At 40.3% G+C, this 22,071-nt stretch overlaps 1 protein-coding gene across 6 annotated transcripts in view; it reads right to left on the reverse strand.

The window, feature by feature from the left end:
- Positions 1-22,071, reverse strand: part of Spata17 (spermatogenesis associated 17) — a 205,898-nt gene that overhangs the window by 158,476 nt on the left and 25,351 nt on the right. For all 6 annotated transcript variants that reach the window (XM_006497207.3, XM_030243223.1, NM_028848.3 and 3 more), the window contains exons 4-5: positions 15,131-15,181; positions 6,286-6,389 (exon numbers count right to left, since the gene is read on the reverse strand). In XM_006497207.3, the coding sequence (XP_006497270.1) occupies positions 6,286-6,389; positions 15,131-15,181 (155 nt within the window). The remainder of the gene's footprint in view (positions 1-6,285; positions 6,390-15,130; positions 15,182-22,071) is intronic.

Consider the following 22,071-nt stretch of genomic DNA (forward strand, 5'->3'; position numbering starts at 1 on the left):
CAAGCTGTTAAGGGAAGGACGAAATTAGTAGGCCTACCCAGCACTCATGGGCCACAATAATGACCAGCATGCCAAGATACCCGCACAGGTGAAGTAAGTCAGCCTCACGTGCTGGCAGTTACCAGCCTCCGTCTAACTGGACTTAAGTCCCATTAACAGGAGAGAAATCACGCCTGGTACTGGAAACCTGGACAGCTTTCTGGAGCTATGAAGTCATGGGTCTTAGAAGAAAACTGACTAACACCAGTTTAGTGAAACAGCATAATTCCACCTACACCCTAAATCTTGTCATCATACCCGCTGGTAACAGTGTCTACCACTCCTAAGCAAAGAAAGGCCCTATTTACAGTAAATGGATACTGACACAGAAATCACAAGTAGACACAACACAGAGATCAGCAGATCATGGGAAGCTCAGCTCCAATGGATACATCTGCATCACAGTGGATCAGGAAACACTGCGGGAAAGCAGGTGGAAAGACAGTGGGATCAACGGACATGGTAACATTGGCAAGGGTAAATTTCAGGGGGTCCCACCTCTAGACAAATAACCATAGGAAATGATGGCTGCTAAGAGGAAAATTAGCCTCTCCCAAGGAGGATCCCCTTAATGGTTATCCAGTGTAGATGGCCCATGTTGAAACGATATACAAACCACCACCACCACCATCATCACCACCAACAACAAAAGTCTGAGCAGGATGTACTTATACTTACAGGCATGCATATGAGTGTGCAAGCACATGTGTGCACAAACATGCACACACAAAAACACACACACTAAAAAATAATCAAATGACATCAACTCGAGGGCATTGGAAGGCTTTTAGGGAGGGTAGCAGAGAATCTTAATGGAGGCAAGAGAGGGTTGAAAGTGAAAAGAAATCTATTGAAATTTTTGTTAAGTTTATGCATGCATAGATTTTAGGAGTGCAATTTCACATGGAGAAATATTCAATAGACAATGTTCATTCTAAGATATATTACAGTAATATTACACAAAGTGCCACCGCACACCTATATAGAGAATCAGAGAAGGTCAATTAGGTATCAGGGAACAACAAGCCAAATTAAACAAAAAAATAGAAAAATCATATCTTCAAAGTGCTCAGAAAAATAACTGTTAAGTTAGAAACATGCATGCTTTCCAGAGTTTGAATTAAATTATAATTTAATTTTAAAATTTTGATGAGACCATCTTTTATGTTGTCTAGTGGTTTATGAAGAAACTGTTCGGGAAGAAAGGAATAATCCCAGTACTGAGATAGCGTGTAAGAAGGGTCAAACCTAGAACTAGCATTTTCATATGGAGTAGGGAAACAATGCCTAATTTATAGAGTATAAGAGATGGAACTGAAATATTGAACTATAAGGACAAAAAGATTAAAATGTTCTCCAGTCCCTTCCAATAATATTTGTGTTATTTGCACGAGGACTATTGAATAACTTTAGAGTCTGTTAAGGATGAAATTTCAAAGTTAATCACATAAGAAATGAAAGTAGAAGGCTTATTTCCTAAGTCTATGGAGTAGAAAGACATGAATAAAAAAGAAATCAATACAAAAGATGAGAAAGGAGGAGAAATCATGGAAAGAAAGGATATAAAAGAGTAACAAATAAAAATCCCGAAGAAAGAGAGCACGGAGGAAGTGGGTGCTACAGGCCTGGAGGAGTGGCGGAAGTCCTGTGGAGCTCACCAGGACTCCACAGCACATTAGGAAAGAACAAAACAACAACAAAGGGGAAACAAAGAAACAATCTACTAGGAAGGGTTACATCAGCAAGTGAGAGCTCCCAGTGTTCAGTTTTGGTAACACAATACAATACAACGAATTCGATCTTGTTGATGGAGCTCGGACAACTGAAGCTTATAAATATCCAAATTAGGTGTGTGGTGGTGCATGCTTATAATCCTAGCACTTGGGTGGCTGAGCTGGGCGGTTTGCTGTGAGGTAGAGTCTAACCTGACTGGGTTCGGTTCAGAGGTTATGAACGCTAACATAATCCCCAACAGTCATTACATAGTAGAACAACATCTCTTACATATGGCCTAATACTCAAAGTGCAAATGTCAAATTGAGGATTATTATCGATGATGTGAATTTGTTTTCAAAAGATGATGGACGTGCACAAATGTTTTTATGAGTCGATTCTTCTAGAGTGAAACGTATTACACCAGACAGAGTGCTAGTTCGATAAGAGGTACCTAGAGGGTTAGGGGATGGAGACAGAAAAGATTTGTGCATTCACGTGAGATTTTAAGCACCCTCATGGTTCTTTGCACCCTTGAATAGAGTCAGTATCCATTACTTGGGTATAATATTCTGTAGGAAAACAAGTCAAGGGCCTTTTACAAAAAGGCACAGATATGCTACCACAAAGATAAAGTGTTTATGTAAAGAGTGTAAGGGAAACTTGAAGGTTAACTAAGCAAGCAGGGGATGGAAACAGGAGGGACTGTGAGATAAACAAAGCCGGAAGAATAAAAAAAAAAAAAAATGAGCAGAGCAAAAAAGAGAAACCGTGAGAAGCAGGAACTGCACGGTTTACAGAGCAGAGCATTGGGAAATGGGCTAATCATTGTGTTATGTTAACAGTGTAGACATTGAGCTGCCATCAACAGTTTACAGCACCTACCCATACTCTAAGAGAGACCCCTTAGGATTAGAATTTCCTTCAGAGAGTAAGGATGAGCCATCCTCAGATTCCTAGGTTCCAGAGATTCACATCCCAGGAGCCTGAGCTCCCAGTTAGGGCAACCTGGCTCATAGCTAAAGCTACATGTTTATATTCCTGGTAATTGTTTTATCCTTTCTAAATATACAAAAAATTTTAACACTTGTCGTGGTTTGAATGCTTGGCCCATGGGAAGTGGCACTAGTAGCAGGTGTGGCCTTGTTGGAGAAAGTGTGTCACTGTGTGGGTGGCTTTCAGGTCCTATGCTTAAGTTTCACCCAGGCTGGAAGAGAGTGGCTTTGGAGGAGAATTCAGAACTCCCATCTCCTTCTCCCAAACCACGTCTGCATACTTTCTGATAATGGACTGAACTTGTACAACTGTAAACCAACCCCAATTAAGTGTTTTATTTTATAAGAGTTGCCTTAGCCATGGCGTTTCTTCAGAGCAATAAAACCCTAGCTAAGATGACACTAAACGATAAGGCAGAGAGAGACTGAGAGTTTCTCTTGCACAAATACTTAGCACAACCATAAGTGAGTGAATCCAAACGTTACACTTGCTTCTTATCTCTCGCTTCTTCTTCTATACAGTGAAGTAAGTCACTTACAGCTGTTGTAAGTCACTTGCAGCTGTTGTAAGTCACTTGCAGCTGTTGTAAGTCACTTGCAGCTGTTGTAAGTCACTTGCAGCTGTTGTAAGTCACTTACAGTAAGTCACTTACAGCTGTTATAAGTCACTTGCAGCTGTTGTAAGTCACTTGCAGCTGTTGTAAGTCACTTGCAGCTGTTGTAAGTCACTTGCAGCTGTTGTGAGTCACTCGCAGCTGTTGTGAGTCACTTGCAGCTGTTGTGAGTCACTCGCAGCTGTTGTGAGTCACTTGCAGCTGTTGTGAGTCACTTGCAGCTGTTGTGAGTCACTTGCAGCTGTTGTGAGTCACTTGCAGCTGTTGTAAGTCACTTGCAGCTGTTGTAAGTCACTTGCAGCTGTTGTAAGTCACTTGCAGCTGTTGTAAGTCACTTGCAGCTGTTGTAAGTCACTTGCAGCTGTTGTAAGTCACTTACAGTAAGTCACTTACAGCTGTTATAAGTCACTTGCAGCTGTTGTAAGTCACTTGCAGCTGTTGTAAGTCACTTGCAGCTGTTGTAAGTCACTTGCAGCTGTTGTGAGTCACTCACAGCTGTTGTGAGTCACTTGCAGCTGTTGTGAGTCACTCGCAGCTGTTGTGAGTCACTTGCAGCTGTTGTGAGTCACTTGCAGCTGTTGTGAGTCATTTGCAGCTGTTGTGAGTCACTTGCAGCTGTTGTGAGTCACTTGCAGCTGTTGTAAGTCACTTGCAGCTGTTGTGAGTCACTTGCAGCTGTTGTGAGTCACTCGCAGCTGTTGTGACCACAGGAGGAGGAAGAGCAAGCTGTAAGCAAAGCAGAATGTGGCGGAGAAATGTACACAGTGGAGAGAGGAATCACTCACTCAAGAAACGTCGTCAGACTGAAGAAATTTAGGACAGCAACTTCAGAACAACAAGTTCCTGATTTGGGGTATTCAAGAAGTTGCAGCTGTCTCAGAATGTGAGGTTTTTAGAACACTGTGCTATAAGATCTGTAAGAATTCTGAGAATTTAGCATATGTCCTAGGCACAGAAACATGAATGCTTTCTGCTTTTGTTTCTATGTCTTTTGTGATCTCTTCCCATAAGCTATGTGCACATAAAGGCTGGCAAGAGCTCTCATTTCAATCACTATATTCCCAACACCTAACCTACTACTAGGCCTTTACAGAAGTCAATAGAGATGTATTGACTGGAATTGGTAATGATTAAGATAAAACAATTCTCAGAATTGCCTCTAACTGACAAACTTAAAATGCGCTGCAGTTTCATGATTCCACCCTGTGCTAGGCACTTAGCCAGTTCATCCACTTCCAAACCTTGCTGGTCTCCATGGTTACAGGGATACTGAGGCAGCCATGCTGATTCCTTCCCTTGCTGATTTCACAAATAGAGGACAAGCAAACTTGCAAACAAACAACCCCAAGGGGAGACAACATCAGCAGCTTTTCAGGGAAGTTGAAGTGCGCTCAAGTAAGGTTTAAAGCATAGCAGATTTGGAGTAGAAAGAGTGGTCTGGGGATCTGAATTCTGGTCTTGAAACTTACAGAGCAAGAGATTACTGACTGAGCTAGCTCCCTACTCCATAGTTACATTAATTTAAAAAGATTTTTAAAATCAAGAATCACAAATTTATAGGGAACCCAAAGGAAAGCCATATGAATACAAGAACTCAAGCCATTACCTGCACTTGGTCCTTCCTCATCCCTTGATATTTGGCCTGCCTTGTTCTCTTTGTGCATGTTATACTGTACTTACATGTACATTTGGTTATGCATGCTCACATGTGCACACCAAGACACACGCACACACACACATCATTGGCTAGCTTCACTATAAAAGGGAGAATGTAAATGCTCTTTCTGAGGCTGTGTGGCCTCACTTAATATTATACATTGGAAATCTATCCATTATCCTGCAGATTTTGTAGTGCAATGGTATTTAAAGCATACAAAAATGGAACACTGACATCTCCAGCAAATAATTATATTCCAATAAAAGCTATTATGAAAGATGGTACTGTGGACCACGGATGAGAAGGATGGAGACACTGGTGTTGCCAGCAGGCCTGAGGAGATCTGAGAAACTTTAGGGACTTCCACTTAGGCAAAACTGGACTTCGGCTGCACTACAGAAACTATCTTTAGTATTCCAGCATTGGAATATGTTTAAAATGTTTTAGCATATTAAAAGCACAAATTAGTAAGAAGACAGGCCCTCAGGAAGGAAGGCACACCTGAGAGCAAGGACATTACTGTTATAAAAGCTTTAAGAGTAAAACAAAATAATGATTATAATTATGGTACCAATAGGCACACGGTAATTTTGTCACTGCTGAGAGACATATCACAGAGGGAGACTGCTGTACAGTACAGCAATATGAAACCACACAGAACTTTGGAAAATTGACGGAACAGCAGCATGACACACACACACACTTTACAGAAGACGTCCCTTAAAGCCAGGTCCTATCTTACTATATGTTTAAAATCATTGTTTGCTGTCAGATTGCTCCCTTCCATATGTTCTGTAATACTTTCTTCCTTCCAAAGAAAATTTTCATTATTGTGCATGTTTCTCAAAATACATGTGAGATTTATTAAAGATCTCATCTGCAGGATCATTTTAGAGATAAATCTAACTCATTATGTAATATTTTAATAAAAATAAACTCTTAAATGGGCTACACACTACACACATAAATAATCTAACTTAAGGTCAAAAATACATGATATCTTAACATATAGACAATGAATGTTTAAAATAAATAGAATCATGTAGCTATATTGCCATTACAATATCACTAAGTCTTGAAGACTTTTCTAAGTATGATAACAGTAAATATTTATTAACTACTCTACATAAACTTTCACTAGTATGTGTGATAACAATAACTATTTATTGATTAACTCATGTAACCTTTCACTAGCACATGTGATAACAATAAGTATCAAGTGCCTAGTCCATGTAAACTTTCACTAGTATACGAGTGATGTACTCACCGAATTGCATCATTGGTTTCTGAAACAGCTCTTAAATATTCCTTCAAATAATAATAATTAAAGCAATATTTCCGGATCCTAAAGCCACGCCATCGTCTCTGAATCTATTGTCAATAAGAAGATAAAATATGTAAATAAAAAATAAATATAGTATTGAACATTTTTCATAAAAATATACTTCTTAAAACTCAGGATGATAATGTCTCATAACAAATATCAAGTAAAGGCTTGGACAATACCCCAACTAGGTATCTTATGCCACACCAAGTAAAACCTCTAGTGCCAGAAGTGGGCTACATACAGTTGAGTCACTAGACAAAGAGCTTGGATGGGCCACCCCTCTCAACCATCACAGGATGTTGCCACAGCTATTTGGTTGTTTTCCACAACCTGATGGTGAGGCCTTACTGTGGAGAAAGACAAGATTTGTGTGATGGAACACCAAAAAGTCAAACTGGTGTCCAACTAAAAGCCTCACTCCTTCTGACTAGCACTCATGATGCTGGGTGGTTCTCTGCACACCAGTCTAGGAGAGAAATCACCATCAATGTCACCGAGCTACCAACCTTGCTTCTTACAACAGAGCCATGTCTACAAGATATTCTGGTGTGACAGCAGCTCAAATGAAGGAGGAGTGACCACCTGCTTTGATGGCTTTAAGGCTCACTCATGAGATGGACCCATATTCTGACACTACAGTGGCCAAGAACCTGAGATCAGATCAATCATGAGCCTTAGGGGAAAACATTACTATCATTCTGCTGCAGGAACCTAACAACAGAATAATTCCTAACGGCAGGAACACTGTTACACCCACAGCTCAGTGCCTCACTCAACTATCGTGGAGAGACCCACAGCTGGATAATGTGTAGAGTGCTCCAGGCTTTGGAGCGTTCAGACGTTATTGGGATGCCCTTCTCAGTCCCCGCTCCAAAAGGCTCAGAAACCTAAACGGAAGAAGCTGAGGTAAAAAGAACTGGCAGGCAGAGGTGGTAGATCATTCCAAAGAAGGAATAGCTTCTTGATAGAATACGACTGATCCACATGTGAAATCACAGAACTGTGACAGCATGTACAAGATCTGAACAGGGTCAAAGCAGAAAAAATATCAGCACCAAGAAAGGGAAGTGGACACAAAGTCCCATCCCTAACCATCTGCACTGATAATTTCTGGGAGAGGGAGCCTCTGTTTCTCCAGTGGAGTGTCACTTGGTATGTCAGCCACACTCCAGGTGAGGCCCCAAGCCTAGGATTGACTCGCCAACACTGCATGGACCTCGTGGTTTTTGTGTGCTTTCTGTTTGTTTTGGCATTTTACTATTTGTTTTATTGATTTTCTTTTTGAAAATGTATCTGCTTTGATATTCATTCTCTCTCTCTCTCTCTCTCTCTCTCTTGTTGTTGTTTTGAGGTAAGGAGAATCTGGGAGAAACTGGGGGAAGAGAAAGCATATGGCCAAAATGTATTTTATAAATTACAAATAATAAAAAATCTCCAGAATAAATAAGAACACAAAAAGCATCTTGAGATTTTTCTGAATATAGTTAGTACATTAGTTGTAGATGTAAATGGTGCCAATATATTTGTTATAAGATATTATGAAGATAAAAATTAACTATCTGCTATTGTAATTTGTGTGGTTGCTCTCTGTGTGTGTGTGTGTGTGTGTGTGTAGTGTACAAATGTGCATTAGTATGTCTCATGTGTGTGGGTGCATGTGTGGGTAGATACATGTGAAGGCCAGAAGCTGAAGTCAGATAATTTCTTGATCGCTGTCCCCATTATTTACTTAGGCAGCTTCTCTGGCTGGAGCCACACTTGCTGGTTCTACAAGTCTAACTAGCCAGCTTTCCCCATACCTTGTCCCTCTCTTGCAAGCACTGGGGTTATAAGCATGGGTCACCATTCCCACTGCATTTATATAAATACTGGGGATCCAAGGCCCTATTCTCATGCTTATAAGGGAAGCTCTTTATCCACTGGACTGTCTTCCTGGGCATGAACTTGCTTTCTTAGGTATGTGGTCACAGAAGCACTGTAGATTGTATTTGGTCCAGTTAAAGTAAATTGTTAAATGAGTCTGTCTTTAAATAAAATGTTCTTTTTGTTCTTTTATCTATTTTAATTTCAATTTTTAATTATAATTATGTTATTTCTCACTCTAAGTACGGTTCTCTTTCAAATTCATGGTGTCCTTTTCTTAAATCGTTGTGATATATATTCACAAGGGCTTGGGTTCAGGTCTTGAGCTCCATGAATTGGGGACCCTAACAGCTAATGCTGGTGTTACTTGTTTTTCACATTGAGCAGCAGCTCTCCAGTAGCCCAGGCTGGCCTGAGACTCACTATGGAAGCCAGGTTGTCTTCACATTTATAGTCTTGCTTGGTTTTTCCAGTGCTGGGCTGACAGGCCCTGGCGCCTATGCCAAGTACTGTGCTGCATCTTGACCATGACTTTGAATGCTGTTTGAACACTGCTAACAACAGCTGATGTCTCGTGTGTCATATGGGATCCTAAGCATTTTATTTCTGTGCATTATCTTCTGAACATTTCTATGTGCAAAATATTATCTCATCATAGAAAACAGCTTATGTAATTTTCCTATAATTATTCAGCTATCATATGTACCTAGCCATTGAGCTGGCACAGTCACAAATCTACTCTTCTAATTGTTACAAACATAAGTGAAAAATAAGTGAATTATAATTTTTAACTAATGAAACTTCTTTTTGAAGCTATCTTCCTTTTGTATCACTCACAGAGATCCAAACAGTCCTATTTTTACCAAAAGACATAGCTACACATTTCTGATCTGAGAGGAGTGCTGGAGTCGTGTGGTCACACACTTAATAAGCTCCAAGCTTCCTAGACACTCTCAGGCATCATGAGAATCTGTCTCCTTAGGTCCTACATCCACCTGTTTTCCTGACAATTCAGGCCTCAGTGTAAAGTGTGATATCAATGTTGTGGGCAAAAAGAAAAGAAGAGAGTCTTCACTTATCTATAAGAAGAGAAGACGACACTGAGACTCACTGCTAGTCTCCTACAGGTTTAACTGTGCAATGACTCCAGAAGAACAACTGTCCTGCAGGACACAGTCTTTCATAATTTAGCACAGTTTCAAGGCTGCAGGATGCCTGTCTTCTCTAAATGCATTTTCATATTCAATACAAGAGTCTAGTGTCCAGTTCACGGGGTTTTATCCCCAACGCCATTTTTGTTTTGCTTTGCTTTTTAGTTTAGCTAAAGAATATTTAGCTTAACATGCATGTAAGTAAAATGTTGAATCAATACTCAGTAAACAGAAATGTTGTCTGAAAGTGTCTTAGTGTTTCCATCGCTGGGAACAGACACCATGTCCAAGGCAACTCTTGTAAAGGCCAACAATTAATTGGGGCTGGCTAACAGGTTCAGAGCTTCAGTCCATTATCATTAAGGCGGGAACATGGCAGCATCCAGGCAGCCATAGTGGAGGAGCTGAGAGTTCTACATCTTCTTCCAAAGGCAAACATGAGAAGACTGCTGTCTTCCAGGCAGCTAGGAGAAAGGTCTCAAAGCCTAACCCCACAGTGACACACTTCCTCCAACAAGGCCACACCCACCTCTGAATAGTGCCACTCCCTGGGCTAACCATATTGAAACTATCACAGAAAAAAATTTTCTTTGTGATTTAAAAAGTCATTTCACATCCATTTTATAATCTGATAAATGTGGGGATTTTAATATTTTAGTCCGCGTTTCAGTGTGGGAAAAAAATGGCTAAAACAGAACAAAACAAACAAAGAAAAAGCAGCACAATTGTGAGTGTATTAAACTAGAGACAGAAATTCTCCCAACCAGATGAAGTAACAGCGCAATGCTGTGTAGCTACAGTGAGAGACTGTCAACAAAATGTTTTTCAAGTTATCCTAGTTTGCTTTTCTGATTTACTTGTTAGTTATTTTAACTATGGGAGAGCTGCGAATTTGTGCAGTGCTTGTAGAAGCCAGAAGGAATCCCATCCCTGGAGTGGAGTTCTCTGCAGGGGTTCCATGCCCCTGGTGTGGGTCTGTGCTCAGAGCAAGCTTCCTATGGAGAGCAGCAATGGCATGCTCCCCAAGGTCTCATTACAGATCAGCTCTCTAAATGTAAAGAAATCTCTTAAAATTATATAGTATTTAATTTAGAAATTCTCCATAATTAAACCAAAATTAGGTAATGCCTGACAATATGGAGGAATTGTTTCTAATGAAACAGAGAAACAAATCCGAGTATACACATGCAAATAAGAGAGCATTTCCTTGTTTCATCTAACTTAATGCTCCACCTTCAGGCTAAAGTAGAGAATTTGAGTCTCAGTTGAAAGAAGAGAGAATTGATGCTTAGTGTGGTCAAGTGCTTGCCTAAGGTCACAGGGGTGGTTTCCCTGTAGCAGCCTTCTTGTCTAGTTACATAGCAACTGTATGATAAGAGGGCACTTGGAGATACACTCACTGTTGGTGCTGAGGACAGCTCATTCCTGAAAATACTACTAAATTCAAATAACATTTAAATTTCAGGAGAAATCAAGCAAGATGTGGGAGAGGAGTGAGCGTGGAGGCTGAGGGTCTGTGAATGACAGAGCCCACAGAGACTCAGGCCATTTCTGAGAAGAGCAGCCTGTGAGGACAAACAAATTGGCTGAGTCCTATGCGAACACTGAAAGGAATTCTTGAGATTGGGATATGGTGGGGGTCGGAGTGAGGTGGAGGATGAGGAGAGATAGTGCCAATGGCCTGGACTCTTTCCTTTTCCCACTCCAGCAAGTACTGGAAACAGTAGCAACCCCATCCACACTGGTTCAGATGGGACCGTCTGAGATCCTGATATTCTTGGCACATATCCCATTTGTGAAATCCTTTATTCACAATTGTATTCTAAAGGACATAGTAAGTAATAATTAAGATAAAAACGAAAAGTTGTTCACACTAAGCTACAGTTAGTGTTACTGTTGCTGGGATGAAACACCGTCATCACATCCAGCTGGGGAGGAAAGGGTTGATTCAGCTTACACTTCCACACTGCACTGCATCACTGAAGGAAGCAGGACAGGAACTGAAGCAGAGGCCATGGAAGGGTGCTGCTTAGTGGCTTGCTCTTCCTGGCTTGTTTGGCCTGCTTTCTTAGAGAACCCAGGACCACCAAGCCAGGACTGGTTCACCCACAGTGGCCTGGGTCTTTCCTCATAAATCACTAATTAAGAAAATGTTCTACAGGCCTGCCTGCAGCCTGATCTTATGGAGGCATGTTCTTAATTAAGATCCCCCTTTCTTTGATGACTTGAGTTTGTGTCTAGTTGACATTAAACTAGACATCACAGTAACTTAAGTGGGTTTGTATAAATGTGTGCATAGGAGGAGCTGGAAGGAACTGAGCCTTGAATGAGCAGAGAGAACAGCTGTCAGGGAAGTGAAGGGGCTGAAACTCATTGTGCTTCATGTATTTCCAAGTACAACGCTAATGGACTCTGTTCTCACATTCTTGTGAGCAAGGCATGGTCTCACGTTAAACAGGAAGACACCGAGCTGGAGGAATTTACTCCAGCATAGCTATCCGTTCCAAAAGCAAATGGCAGAGTCAGAAAACAACCCCACGCCTGTCATAATCTGAGGTGCACACTTCCTGCACAACTGTCTTATGTGTGCATTATAAGGAGAAAGCATGTCTCTGATATTAAACACATGTTTCTTACACGCAGAGAGGCTAGCACAAAGGTGCTGGTTAGTATAGACGGGTCATGTAGGTGGGGGGGATGTGGTTATCCTTTCTGTGTGAGCATAGCCGATACAGGACATTTCTGTATATTTCCTATTGCTATTCAAGTCCCAGGAAATGGGCATTTAAAAAAAAATATATTTATAACACTGTTTTTCTTAATTTCAAGGTGACTAGGTGACAACTTTAAAAAAATAAAAAATAAAAAAAATGGCTAGTATTCATGCCCTTCAAAGTAATTAGGAACTTTCAGAAGTGATTGGAATAAAACAATTATTGTCATTGATCAGCTCTGAACAGATAATTTTAAACAAAGTCATTGTGTGCTCAGCAGATTACAGCTTGTTAACCAGCAAGTTCTAAATGACCTCTTAAGCTCGTCAGATCAGTGATGCATACTCCTCATTAAGTAACACCACATTGTAAGTGGTCTTATAAATAATGTTTATTTTAAGCACTGAAACAAATGGCAAAACCTTGACATATCAAAAGCCATCTGCTCACAGAACAGAGTTTCCTCCACTGCGTTTATCTTTATTCCCAAAAATCCATAGTCATCTGAATGTCAATGGAGGAGAAACAAAAGGGTTTTTTCCTAAACTAAAAGTGACGGAAGCCGGGACAGCAAACCTGCTGATCGAATCCTGCCCAGTGCTGAGGCCCTGGGTCCATCCCGAGAACATGGCAGCATTCCTTCATCCTCAGCTCTTACCTTTGCTTTCTCTATGAGTGGATTTAAGTGCTTTGCATATGTAATTGTAGTAACAGGAAGAGGGGAGAGACTCTAACCGCATGATAGTGGAAGCATCATGAGGTATGTCCACACTTACCGTTGTGGACATTGTCCCTTCCGATTTTCATACCAACACTGAAGTTTGGGGAACTTTTGTTTCTGTGACTGAGACCAATGCTCTTCATTTTGTAGCCACAGAACCGTAACACCATCCCCAGCCTATGAGACCTTCAGTATCCTCTTTCTAAAGAGAGTTTTGCCAGTGTGTCTCCTTGAAATCCCCAAAGTTGTTACTGTAAATCACCCTCACTGCATGGCACAGTAAATGTGAGAAGAATCCTAAGGAGTCTAAAGAACTAAGACGCAGCTTTAGGTACACATATTTGGCTACTTTTTAGTAGAGTCACTATATAAATTTTTCTTACAGTCTTTATGTTTTAGACCTGAAAGAAACAAAGGAAATGATAATTTGATATTGTGATTTACATTAATTCATAGCTGTAAAAGGTGAGTCTCTAAAATTATAGCAAATCTGTTTTAAGTCGTTTTTTAGTGTTCGTCTTGCTGTTATGGTTTTTATTTTCCATAAAGCCTGCACTTCAATCTGAGCTGAAGTGATTGGGATGTTAAAATCAAGACAAATCACTCAAAATAAGAGTCTACTGTCCCCCATCCCCGTACGTAATGACACCTGATTGAGAAATCGCTACAAGTGTTCCAGGACAAAAGGGACTCTCCAGGAACCAATCAATTATATTCCTAGTCCAGTCCATGCCTGCCACAGTGTCTACTCTGGGATTTAAACATTTTAAATATCCCCAGCAAAAGCAAAAGTAATTTCTTTTAACAAGGGTGCTCACTCCTTAGTGATGTAAAGACAAATCATTTAAGTCAGAGGACTTCCATCCACAGGGAAGAATAAGAGGAGAAGGCGCTGGCGATCCCTGAGATAGCCGTGTAACCACTTCTCTAAGTCAAGCACTGGGAACTGAAGAATAAGCAGACCATCATGGGCCCTAGGGAACTTCCAACATAGCTATGGTGGGGGCTAGCATGTAAATCAGTAAGGATAATAAAGTGTTATCAGGTTTAATAGAAAAATATGTCTGTGGTGGAGTAGAGAAATAAAACGTCAGAGAGTGATAGGCTCTACAGGGAGAAGAGGATCGTAAATCCTGCAGAGAAAAGGTGACCCCTTAAAAAACACAGCACCTTAGGGTGTGGGTATCGATTATAAAGGTAAAATCACGTCCATGTGCTTTGTTCTTCATTAGCAGAGGATGGACGCTTACTTAGTACTGGCTGCAAATAAGTTCTTACAACTGCTCTGCTCCAGGAGCCTCTGCCTATCAAATGACGTTTGTCATATTAGCAAAGTTTTTAACATACTACCTAAGAGAAACCCCTAAAAAAATTCAGTTCTGGTCACTGTTCACTGTTATCTGATCATCTTAAAAACCAGTCTTTGTTAGAGGATCATTTACAGCCTCTATACACGTCAGCCTTGTCTTACTCAGTGACAAAGTTACCTCTTCAGAAGCCTCTGAAGGGAGCCTTTAAACTTCTGTGGAGTGCGTGCATGCGCACTTGTTAACGTTAATGTCGGCTGGTGTGTGCACGTGGGCATTCACATGGTAGTCAGAAGCAGAAGTGGGTCTTCATCAATCTTTCTCCAGCCAGCCTTTTTTTTGACAAGTTCTCTCAGTGAACCTGAAGTTCATCAATTTGCCTATGCTGGGTACCTAATGAACTTTCGGGACCAGCCTGCCTCCACCTTGCCAGCACTGGTAAAATACCACTGCCACGGTCACCTTTTTACAGGAGTCCTGGGGATCAGAATTCAGTTCCCCAGTCTCGAATGTCAAACATTTACCATTTAAGCCACATCATCACACCTAAAGTCACCTGTCTATCAGAAAATTAGCACATAAAACAAGCACAGACACGATAGAAAAAAAGTTTCTATGCAGGAAACAAACGTTATTATTGTTAAATCCTATGAATAATTTTTAATTGCATTAGGTGAGGTAGGACTCTCAGATCTCAGAGCCGTGTTCATGCATTTATCATGATATGTGCATACTATGACATATGAACACTCATGCATTACGTCATTAATATTTGCGGTCTTCCTTTAGCTATGGCTCAGAGGTCCCTGACACTGTGAAGCACAGGCATTTATAACCGTGTGGTTTCCATTTTCCTCTCTCTCAGTGCTGCCAGGGGCTTGGCACAGCTAACTTTCTAACTAGTGTGCCTCCCCCTCCTCCATTAGCAGAGCGACCAGATTTGCATTGCCCTGCTTTGCTCAGCTTATTAAAAGGGAATTCAGGGCACAATTGACTTTTCATCTGTTTAACAAGTGAAGAAATATTTACCCTGACAGCCATTTCATTGTAGAGATTCATCTTCATAGTATAATATGCTGCCTGTGAATCAAGAAAAAAAGAAAAGATGGCATAGATTTCAGTTACGTAAAGACAGTGCAGCCTATTTTTACATATAAAGGATAAGAATCTTTATACATAATACATAATAAGAGTTCTGGGCTTAGAAAATGAAATCAAACTTTGTATTGAAGAGATAGGCTTCCTAATACATAATGCAAGCTTAACCAGAAAAATCTATGGTAGTCAAACTCAGAGCTAATGGAGATATATGATCATAAAATGCTCTCCGCTGAGTTTGATAATCAATGGTGCTCTTCTGAGAATAGAATAACAAAGCAGAAATATTCACAAGTGCTGGTGACACGTCGTATTGTATGATTTATTCACTTGGGTTCTTTTAGCCAAAACTCACAGGAACATAAAAGGAATTCATATGTCAAGACGTCGGGTTTAATGAAAAATTCAAAGAAATGCTGTCTTCAGTCGAAACCATTCAAGGATACGGATGCAGTGATGAGGCAAAATTGTGCCTTGCAACCATCTATGTGAGATGCTATGTGCTTCCACCCATCTGTGTGAGATGCTGTGCTTAGCTGCCTCCTGAGTCAGCCTTGGGAATTTTGTTTCATTTAGTATTCATTTTGCCTCCATAAAATCACAAATATAATGATATCACGTTCCAGCAAATCCCTTGGTAGAGGGAAGGTTTCCTAAACTCTTGGTTTCCAAGAAAGAGACTCTATCTATTACTGCCCCAGTCTATGTTTAATAAAGACACACTTGACAATGTTCCTTGTTCTAATGATAGTGCCGTGTTGAGTTTAATTTACCTATCTGCTCTGTCTTTTAATTAAAAACAAAAAGTTACTGAGCTCACCACCACATAATCATCAGTAAAACAATTCACATATACATTTTTTCAATGTGATATCCTTAACACAAAACACCACTCGCCTCAAAAAAGAGAGAGTTTATTCTGGAGCCAGATATGATTGACCATAGCTTAGGAACACAGATGCAGGCTACCTCAAATGTGTTCCTATGTGGTAACATGGTAACGCTGGAGTTTTAATAGAGAGCAAGGAAAGTCGTAACGCAGGGCACATTTCCAACACACTGGTGGATCCATCATGGGCAGGGTCACAACAAAGCAGGGAAAGACTAGCTATAGGCCTCAGCTCTTCTGATGAATCCTTAAACTTTGGTTCATAGAAACCAGAAGCTTTTTAATCCACTCTGAAAGGGTTTACATGTTAGTAAGAAGGATGTTAGGTCCGACGCAGAGGTGGGCAAAGAATGATTAAGGAATCTGAAGATGTTAAGACAAATTGTAACTGTGATCTGGGCCTGCAATGTTCTAACTCTCTACAGCCACTGACTTTCTGATCAGCTGTTCGCCTTGCAGAATAGCCAGTGTAAGTTGTGTGGCCCTTCCCAAGAGCTTTCCTTTATAAAATACAACCGTATATACTTTTATACAATCTAAAGCCATGCAGGTAAGAGAACCCCACCCTAGCTTATGAGTGCTAAGTTTTCTGGGAAGACAAAGGACAAAAAACTCAACCCTCTATCATGGGAAACTCTTCCTTGTGATGGACAAGAATCTGTACAAAGGGCTTTCCCTCTAATTAGCCCGTGGGAGTCGCCTAGTCTGATCCAGAGCGAACTGTGGAGAGCCACAGGGATGTGTGATTCACCAACAGTCTGGGCAATTATAAAACAGCGGGTTGCAATATGTCATTTACATTACTGCCTTTAGTTTCTCTGTCTTCCTTAAAGCAAATGTGGCATAATTCCTGTTACTGAGGTGCATTAAAGTACTGGTTTATTTACGTCATGCTGAAGCTGGCATTGCCTGAAAGATGGGTCACAGCAGTTAGGAGCCCATCCTACTCTTCCAGAAGACCCCAGCCCCACAACTGCTGTAATTCCAGGTCAAGGTGAACACCCCTCATCTGTCCTGTGCAGGCACTCATGTGCACACACCCAGTTACACACATCTACACATAATTAAAGAAAATATCTTTAAATGTGAATGTATTTGAATAGCAGTTCAGTGATTTAAATTGTACATTTTAGTACATGTAACACTCAAAAATGTTTCTGAACTGTGCACACCTATGTGTGATCTCAGAGATGTAGGTACCCATTCATATTTTCCTGTCATTCGATTTAGTCTTTCTTTAGTCTGAACAATGGTTTTTTTTTTTTTTTACATTAATGTTTCCATGCAGTTGGGTAAACAGAGGATATGGTAGCAACTCTTATAACATAAGCAAAACTAAAAAAAACTATTGCCATTTATCAGCAAACAGAATTTTTACTTTCTTTACTATTTGCCAGTCCTTTATCCCTTTCTTATAGAGACTGCAAGTACATTGTAAATAGCAAGGTGACATATGTCATAGTACTAAGCATAGGGAAAGCACATTGTTTCATTATAATGCAAATAAGGTGCCCACTCACTGAGGCCAAAAGGGAATGGGGGAAAAACGGGAAAAAGAAGGTGAAGAAGACTGACAGACACTGTGTGCGCAAGGCAGAGCAAGAATCCCTGAAGTGAAAAGAGGAAAAAATCCTCAGGTCAGAGACTATCATGTGGTCAACGTCAACCTCCTGTGGTCCTTGCCATATCACCTAGGCCAATTTTTTTAGAATATTCTTCAGATCTGCCCATGGGACACATATTCCTATTGAAAAGCTACTTATTTATCTGATAAATATTTTTCTGATATGCCTGATACTCATGTGGAATTTCTAATTTGGCAAAATTTGAGCACAGTGTCCATGTTTGTGATTTATAAGAGTCAGCCTTTCTGATTTGTTGGCCACTGGCTCTGTTCAGTAAGGGATCACCCTGTGGGCATTTTAACACTGAGAATACAAGCTGATTCTAAGAAGCCTTTGTGCCCCTAGCTCTACAGTGGCTCCTGTATTTTGCTTGGAAGACGTGAGCCCCTCATTCCATCCATTCTCTCTGGTTATCCCTGGAGCACACTCGGGTTGTCTTTTCTTTTAACTGTAAGTGTTCATACTCACTTCTTATTTTTGCTCCACTCAAATATCTTCATCACACTGATTTGTACAAAGTAATACTTTTATTAAGTCCTTTGAAATAAAAAAGACCTTCACAAACTCCTCGTTGTGTAACATGAAACGCTTTAACTGTAACGCACACACTTGAATGGTTTATCCTAGGAGTGAGTGTGATGCAATTCTAAGCCGAAGCATGGGCACACAACTTTCATTTCTCCAGCCGAATAATGATTGCTGGCAAGAATATGTCTATATTGCTTTCTTTATCTCTCTGCCTCTTTGCCTGTCTGTATCTCTTTCTTACACCTTCTTTCTCTTTCTATGAAATAATTTATAACGAGGAGTCAGATAAATGAGAAGAATTCTCATATTGGGCAAAATCTAACAATCAAATTCACCACAACTATTATGATTTCTTTCCCATCATCACTAATGATTCCTTCCCTAATTCTTCAATCTGATTCCTCTGTTGTTATCAACTGTCCATTACTCCTGCCTGAGATTGCTCACAAGTCCTTTTTTAGGCTGCATGGATTATCTCTCCTGGTTTTCTTATAAGCATGTATAAGAGACTCTGCCCTTCTTCCTATCCCAAGTACTACCAACTGGAACTTAAAATAAGTCGTTCCCCAGCTCCAGTGGGAGTCCTGCTAAGTGGTTTTCAAGCTGAGAACATAGGTGTTTCTGCAAGAAGACAACAAAATGGAACTTCAAAAAATTTTAAGGTATATGATAATATATACATGTATAGTGTTTGTCTCTGTAGATAACTTATAAAGTAATATGTTTCCTATATACGTGCTATTATACTTTATTTTATTGCCCTGCCTCAAGTCTCTGTTGCTTCCCTCCCTCTTCTGTTGTGTCAGGTCTACTCTATTCCCAGCTCCCTTCTGGGTGATTCTGTAACCAAACCAAACCAAACCAAACCAAATAACCCAAAATGGCCAATCAAAGCACAGCACAGCACAGCACAGCACAGCAAAGCAAAACACAGCACAGCAAAGCACAGCACAGCAAAGCACAGCACAGCACAGCAAAGCACAGCACAGCACAGCACAGCACAGCACAGCCCAGCACAGCACAGCACAGCACAGCACAGCACAGCTGAGCAGAGCAGAGCAGAGCAGAGCAGAGCAGAGCAGAGCAGAGCAGAGCAGAGCAGAGACGAGCAGAGACGAGCAAAGCAAAGCAAAGCAAAGCAAAGCAAAGCAAAGCAAAGCAAAGCAAAGCAAAGCAAAGCAAAGCAAAGCAAAGCAAAGCAAAGCAAAGCAAAGCAAAGCAAAGCAAAGCTGTTCTGACTCCTGAGTAAAGGGCCTCACCTCCTGAAACCTGCTATGGTGCTCAGCCTTTCACCTTCACCTTCCAGGACGGCTCACTCTCTGAGCTCATACTGCCAGACCACCTCAGTCCAGAGGCTTCCTGTGTAGTTAGCTCCAATCCCCTCTGAAATCCACATCTCAGTCTCCTCTATTCAACTCCTTGAAGGGTGAGTGTCTATTATTAGGGTTATCCCTTGGATGGTCCGATTTCTCCTCTTCTTTGGTTTTGGCTTACATCTTTTATGCATAGTACACAATGGGGCAGGAACAAACCCTACCTTAGCTAATCTTTCCTTTCTTGTTAAGGATTTTGAAAGAAATCAAAACAGAGAGATGAGATTCAAGGAAGAAGTGTCCAACTCATTTGGAAGCATCACATTTAAAGTGACACATGCCCTCACAATCATGATGTGTGTCCAGTGCCTACCAAAGCTTGGGGAGCACGAAGGATTGGGAAGCCCTGTGTACACAGAGGCAGCTAAGAGAGGCTTTGCTTTGTTGTCCACGTTGCTTTGGCCCCGAGCTCGTGTGGGCCATCATTGCTAATCATGATGCTAATCAAGGCTTTGCCTTGTTCCAGGCAAACGATCGCACTCTGGTTGATACCACTGATTTCTAAAATCGTCTCTTTTTTGACATAAAAAACTAAATCCAACTCTGTGCGTTCTCATAGCTGCCATTAGTATAGTGTTTAAAAGCAGGTGAACTAATTAGTTTATTTCATGATTACAATGAAAATCAATAGAATTTTACATGATTAACTCAGTTTTAAGCCATCCCATGTTTGCTGTTTATTTTGACGTGTAAGACTGTGAAGAGAAAGAATTGACACATCTTGCTCTTTTCCTGGACTCTGAAGGTGAAGAAGGTTCCCCATATTGTAACTGATTCAGAAATCCCATGAAGAGAAATGCCAAGATAGTGGGATATTTCCCCATCTATAGAAAAAGCCTTTGTCTAATGCAAAATTAAAAGTCTATAAAAGCAGTTATGTCAGTCTCTTGGTAATTTAAAATTAGCAGCATATTTTATACAGTTTTTCTTTCAATATTAAGAACAAATCGGCATTTATCATAATAACATACAATGGAATCTGAGAGCTGATTTTTTTACCCTGCTTAAAGTCATGTAAATTTCTTTTCCATATTATTTGATTAAATGTTCTATGAAAGATCACTCCTTTGTGAGAAATGTACGATGGTTTGTTACTTTACTGTGAGCTTTGAGTCTCCAGCTATGTAGTAAATGATTTTTAGATTGAACAATAATGTTTTAAGCTACAGTTATATTTATCAGTTAAACAATTCTACCGCAATGCTGGGAATGCATGTCACTGACTGGATGGTCACAATTTAAATGACAGGACTAAGTTACATACAATACTTACAAAAATGTATCTAATTAATCATGTACTCCAGTAGTCTTTATAGTTCCAAACTGCCCTCAGACTGTGCTAGAGAAAGAATATTTGATACAGAGCATAGTGGTATTTACATAATAGCAAAGTCAAGAACAAGAAAGCCTCCTAAAGTGCCAGCTTGGGTGTGAACTATATCCCACCAGCTCGCAGCATATGGCCCAGTCTCAAGCTATAGAAGAAAGAAGAAGTAAAGTCTGAAAGATTTTGGGTCATCTAAAACATGAAAGAAGATATTATCTGTATGGGTCACTTCACAGATCATTCCTAGGAGCAAGTGAATGCAATACATTGCTTTAAGTTTTCCTTTAAAATGCAGAGAATTGTAGTGTGAAGGTCACATCCAGTCCTGGCCAGCCTTCTGCTATTCTCCACATTCCCTGGGCCAGGAGATCACAGTCCTCAGGATTTTCACCTTTCTAATGCCAAGCTCATTTCCGGAACTTCATTCACAGTTTTCTCCAAAGCCAAGTTCAAGGGTCATTTCCTTGATCTGCAGAAACTGCATTAACAGTCCATATGCATGGTTGTCATCTACAGCTGTCTCAGGAGAAGGTGGCTGGCACATGATGAATGAGATGAGGTTGTCCTATGGCTTCTAAATGCATACACTTGTGTGTTTCTATACACATAAGAACATGCATACAAATGCACATGCACAAAACAATATGTTATATATCGATAAAAGAAAATGTTTAGAGAGAAGAAAGTAATAATGGGGACTTCTTTCTCTGAGTTCAGAAGTCCGAGTAACCATTGTATAGAAGTCCTTTATACTCATTTGCAACTTTTCTATACAACCAAAACTGCTTCAAAATTACTATTTAGGTGGCCTTAAATATCAATAAAGGTACAGTGAATTTTTAAAAAGAAATCTGGGTGTCAAAACTGGAATAAAAAGAAGAAAGCAAGCTTTGGCCTAAAAATTAGCACTAAAAGGCACAAAAGAAATGTGATTGACAGAAATGCTAACAAAATGTGGATATTTTTGTCTACCATGAAGGACAAAATGGGTTCAAGCATAAAATAAAGTTCTCCATTAAAAAGCATAATTAAGTTCAGATACAAGCAAAATTCTGCCTATGGACCCATTTAAATAAACAATAAGGGCTATTTAAATGCATTCTATACAAAAGATAAGTACCAGAATGCCT

The sequence above is a fragment of the Mus musculus genome, chromosome 1 (assembly GCF_000001635.26).
Source record: "Mus musculus strain C57BL/6J chromosome 1, GRCm38.p6 C57BL/6J".
Lineage (NCBI taxonomy): Eukaryota > Metazoa > Chordata > Mammalia > Rodentia > Muridae > Mus > Mus musculus.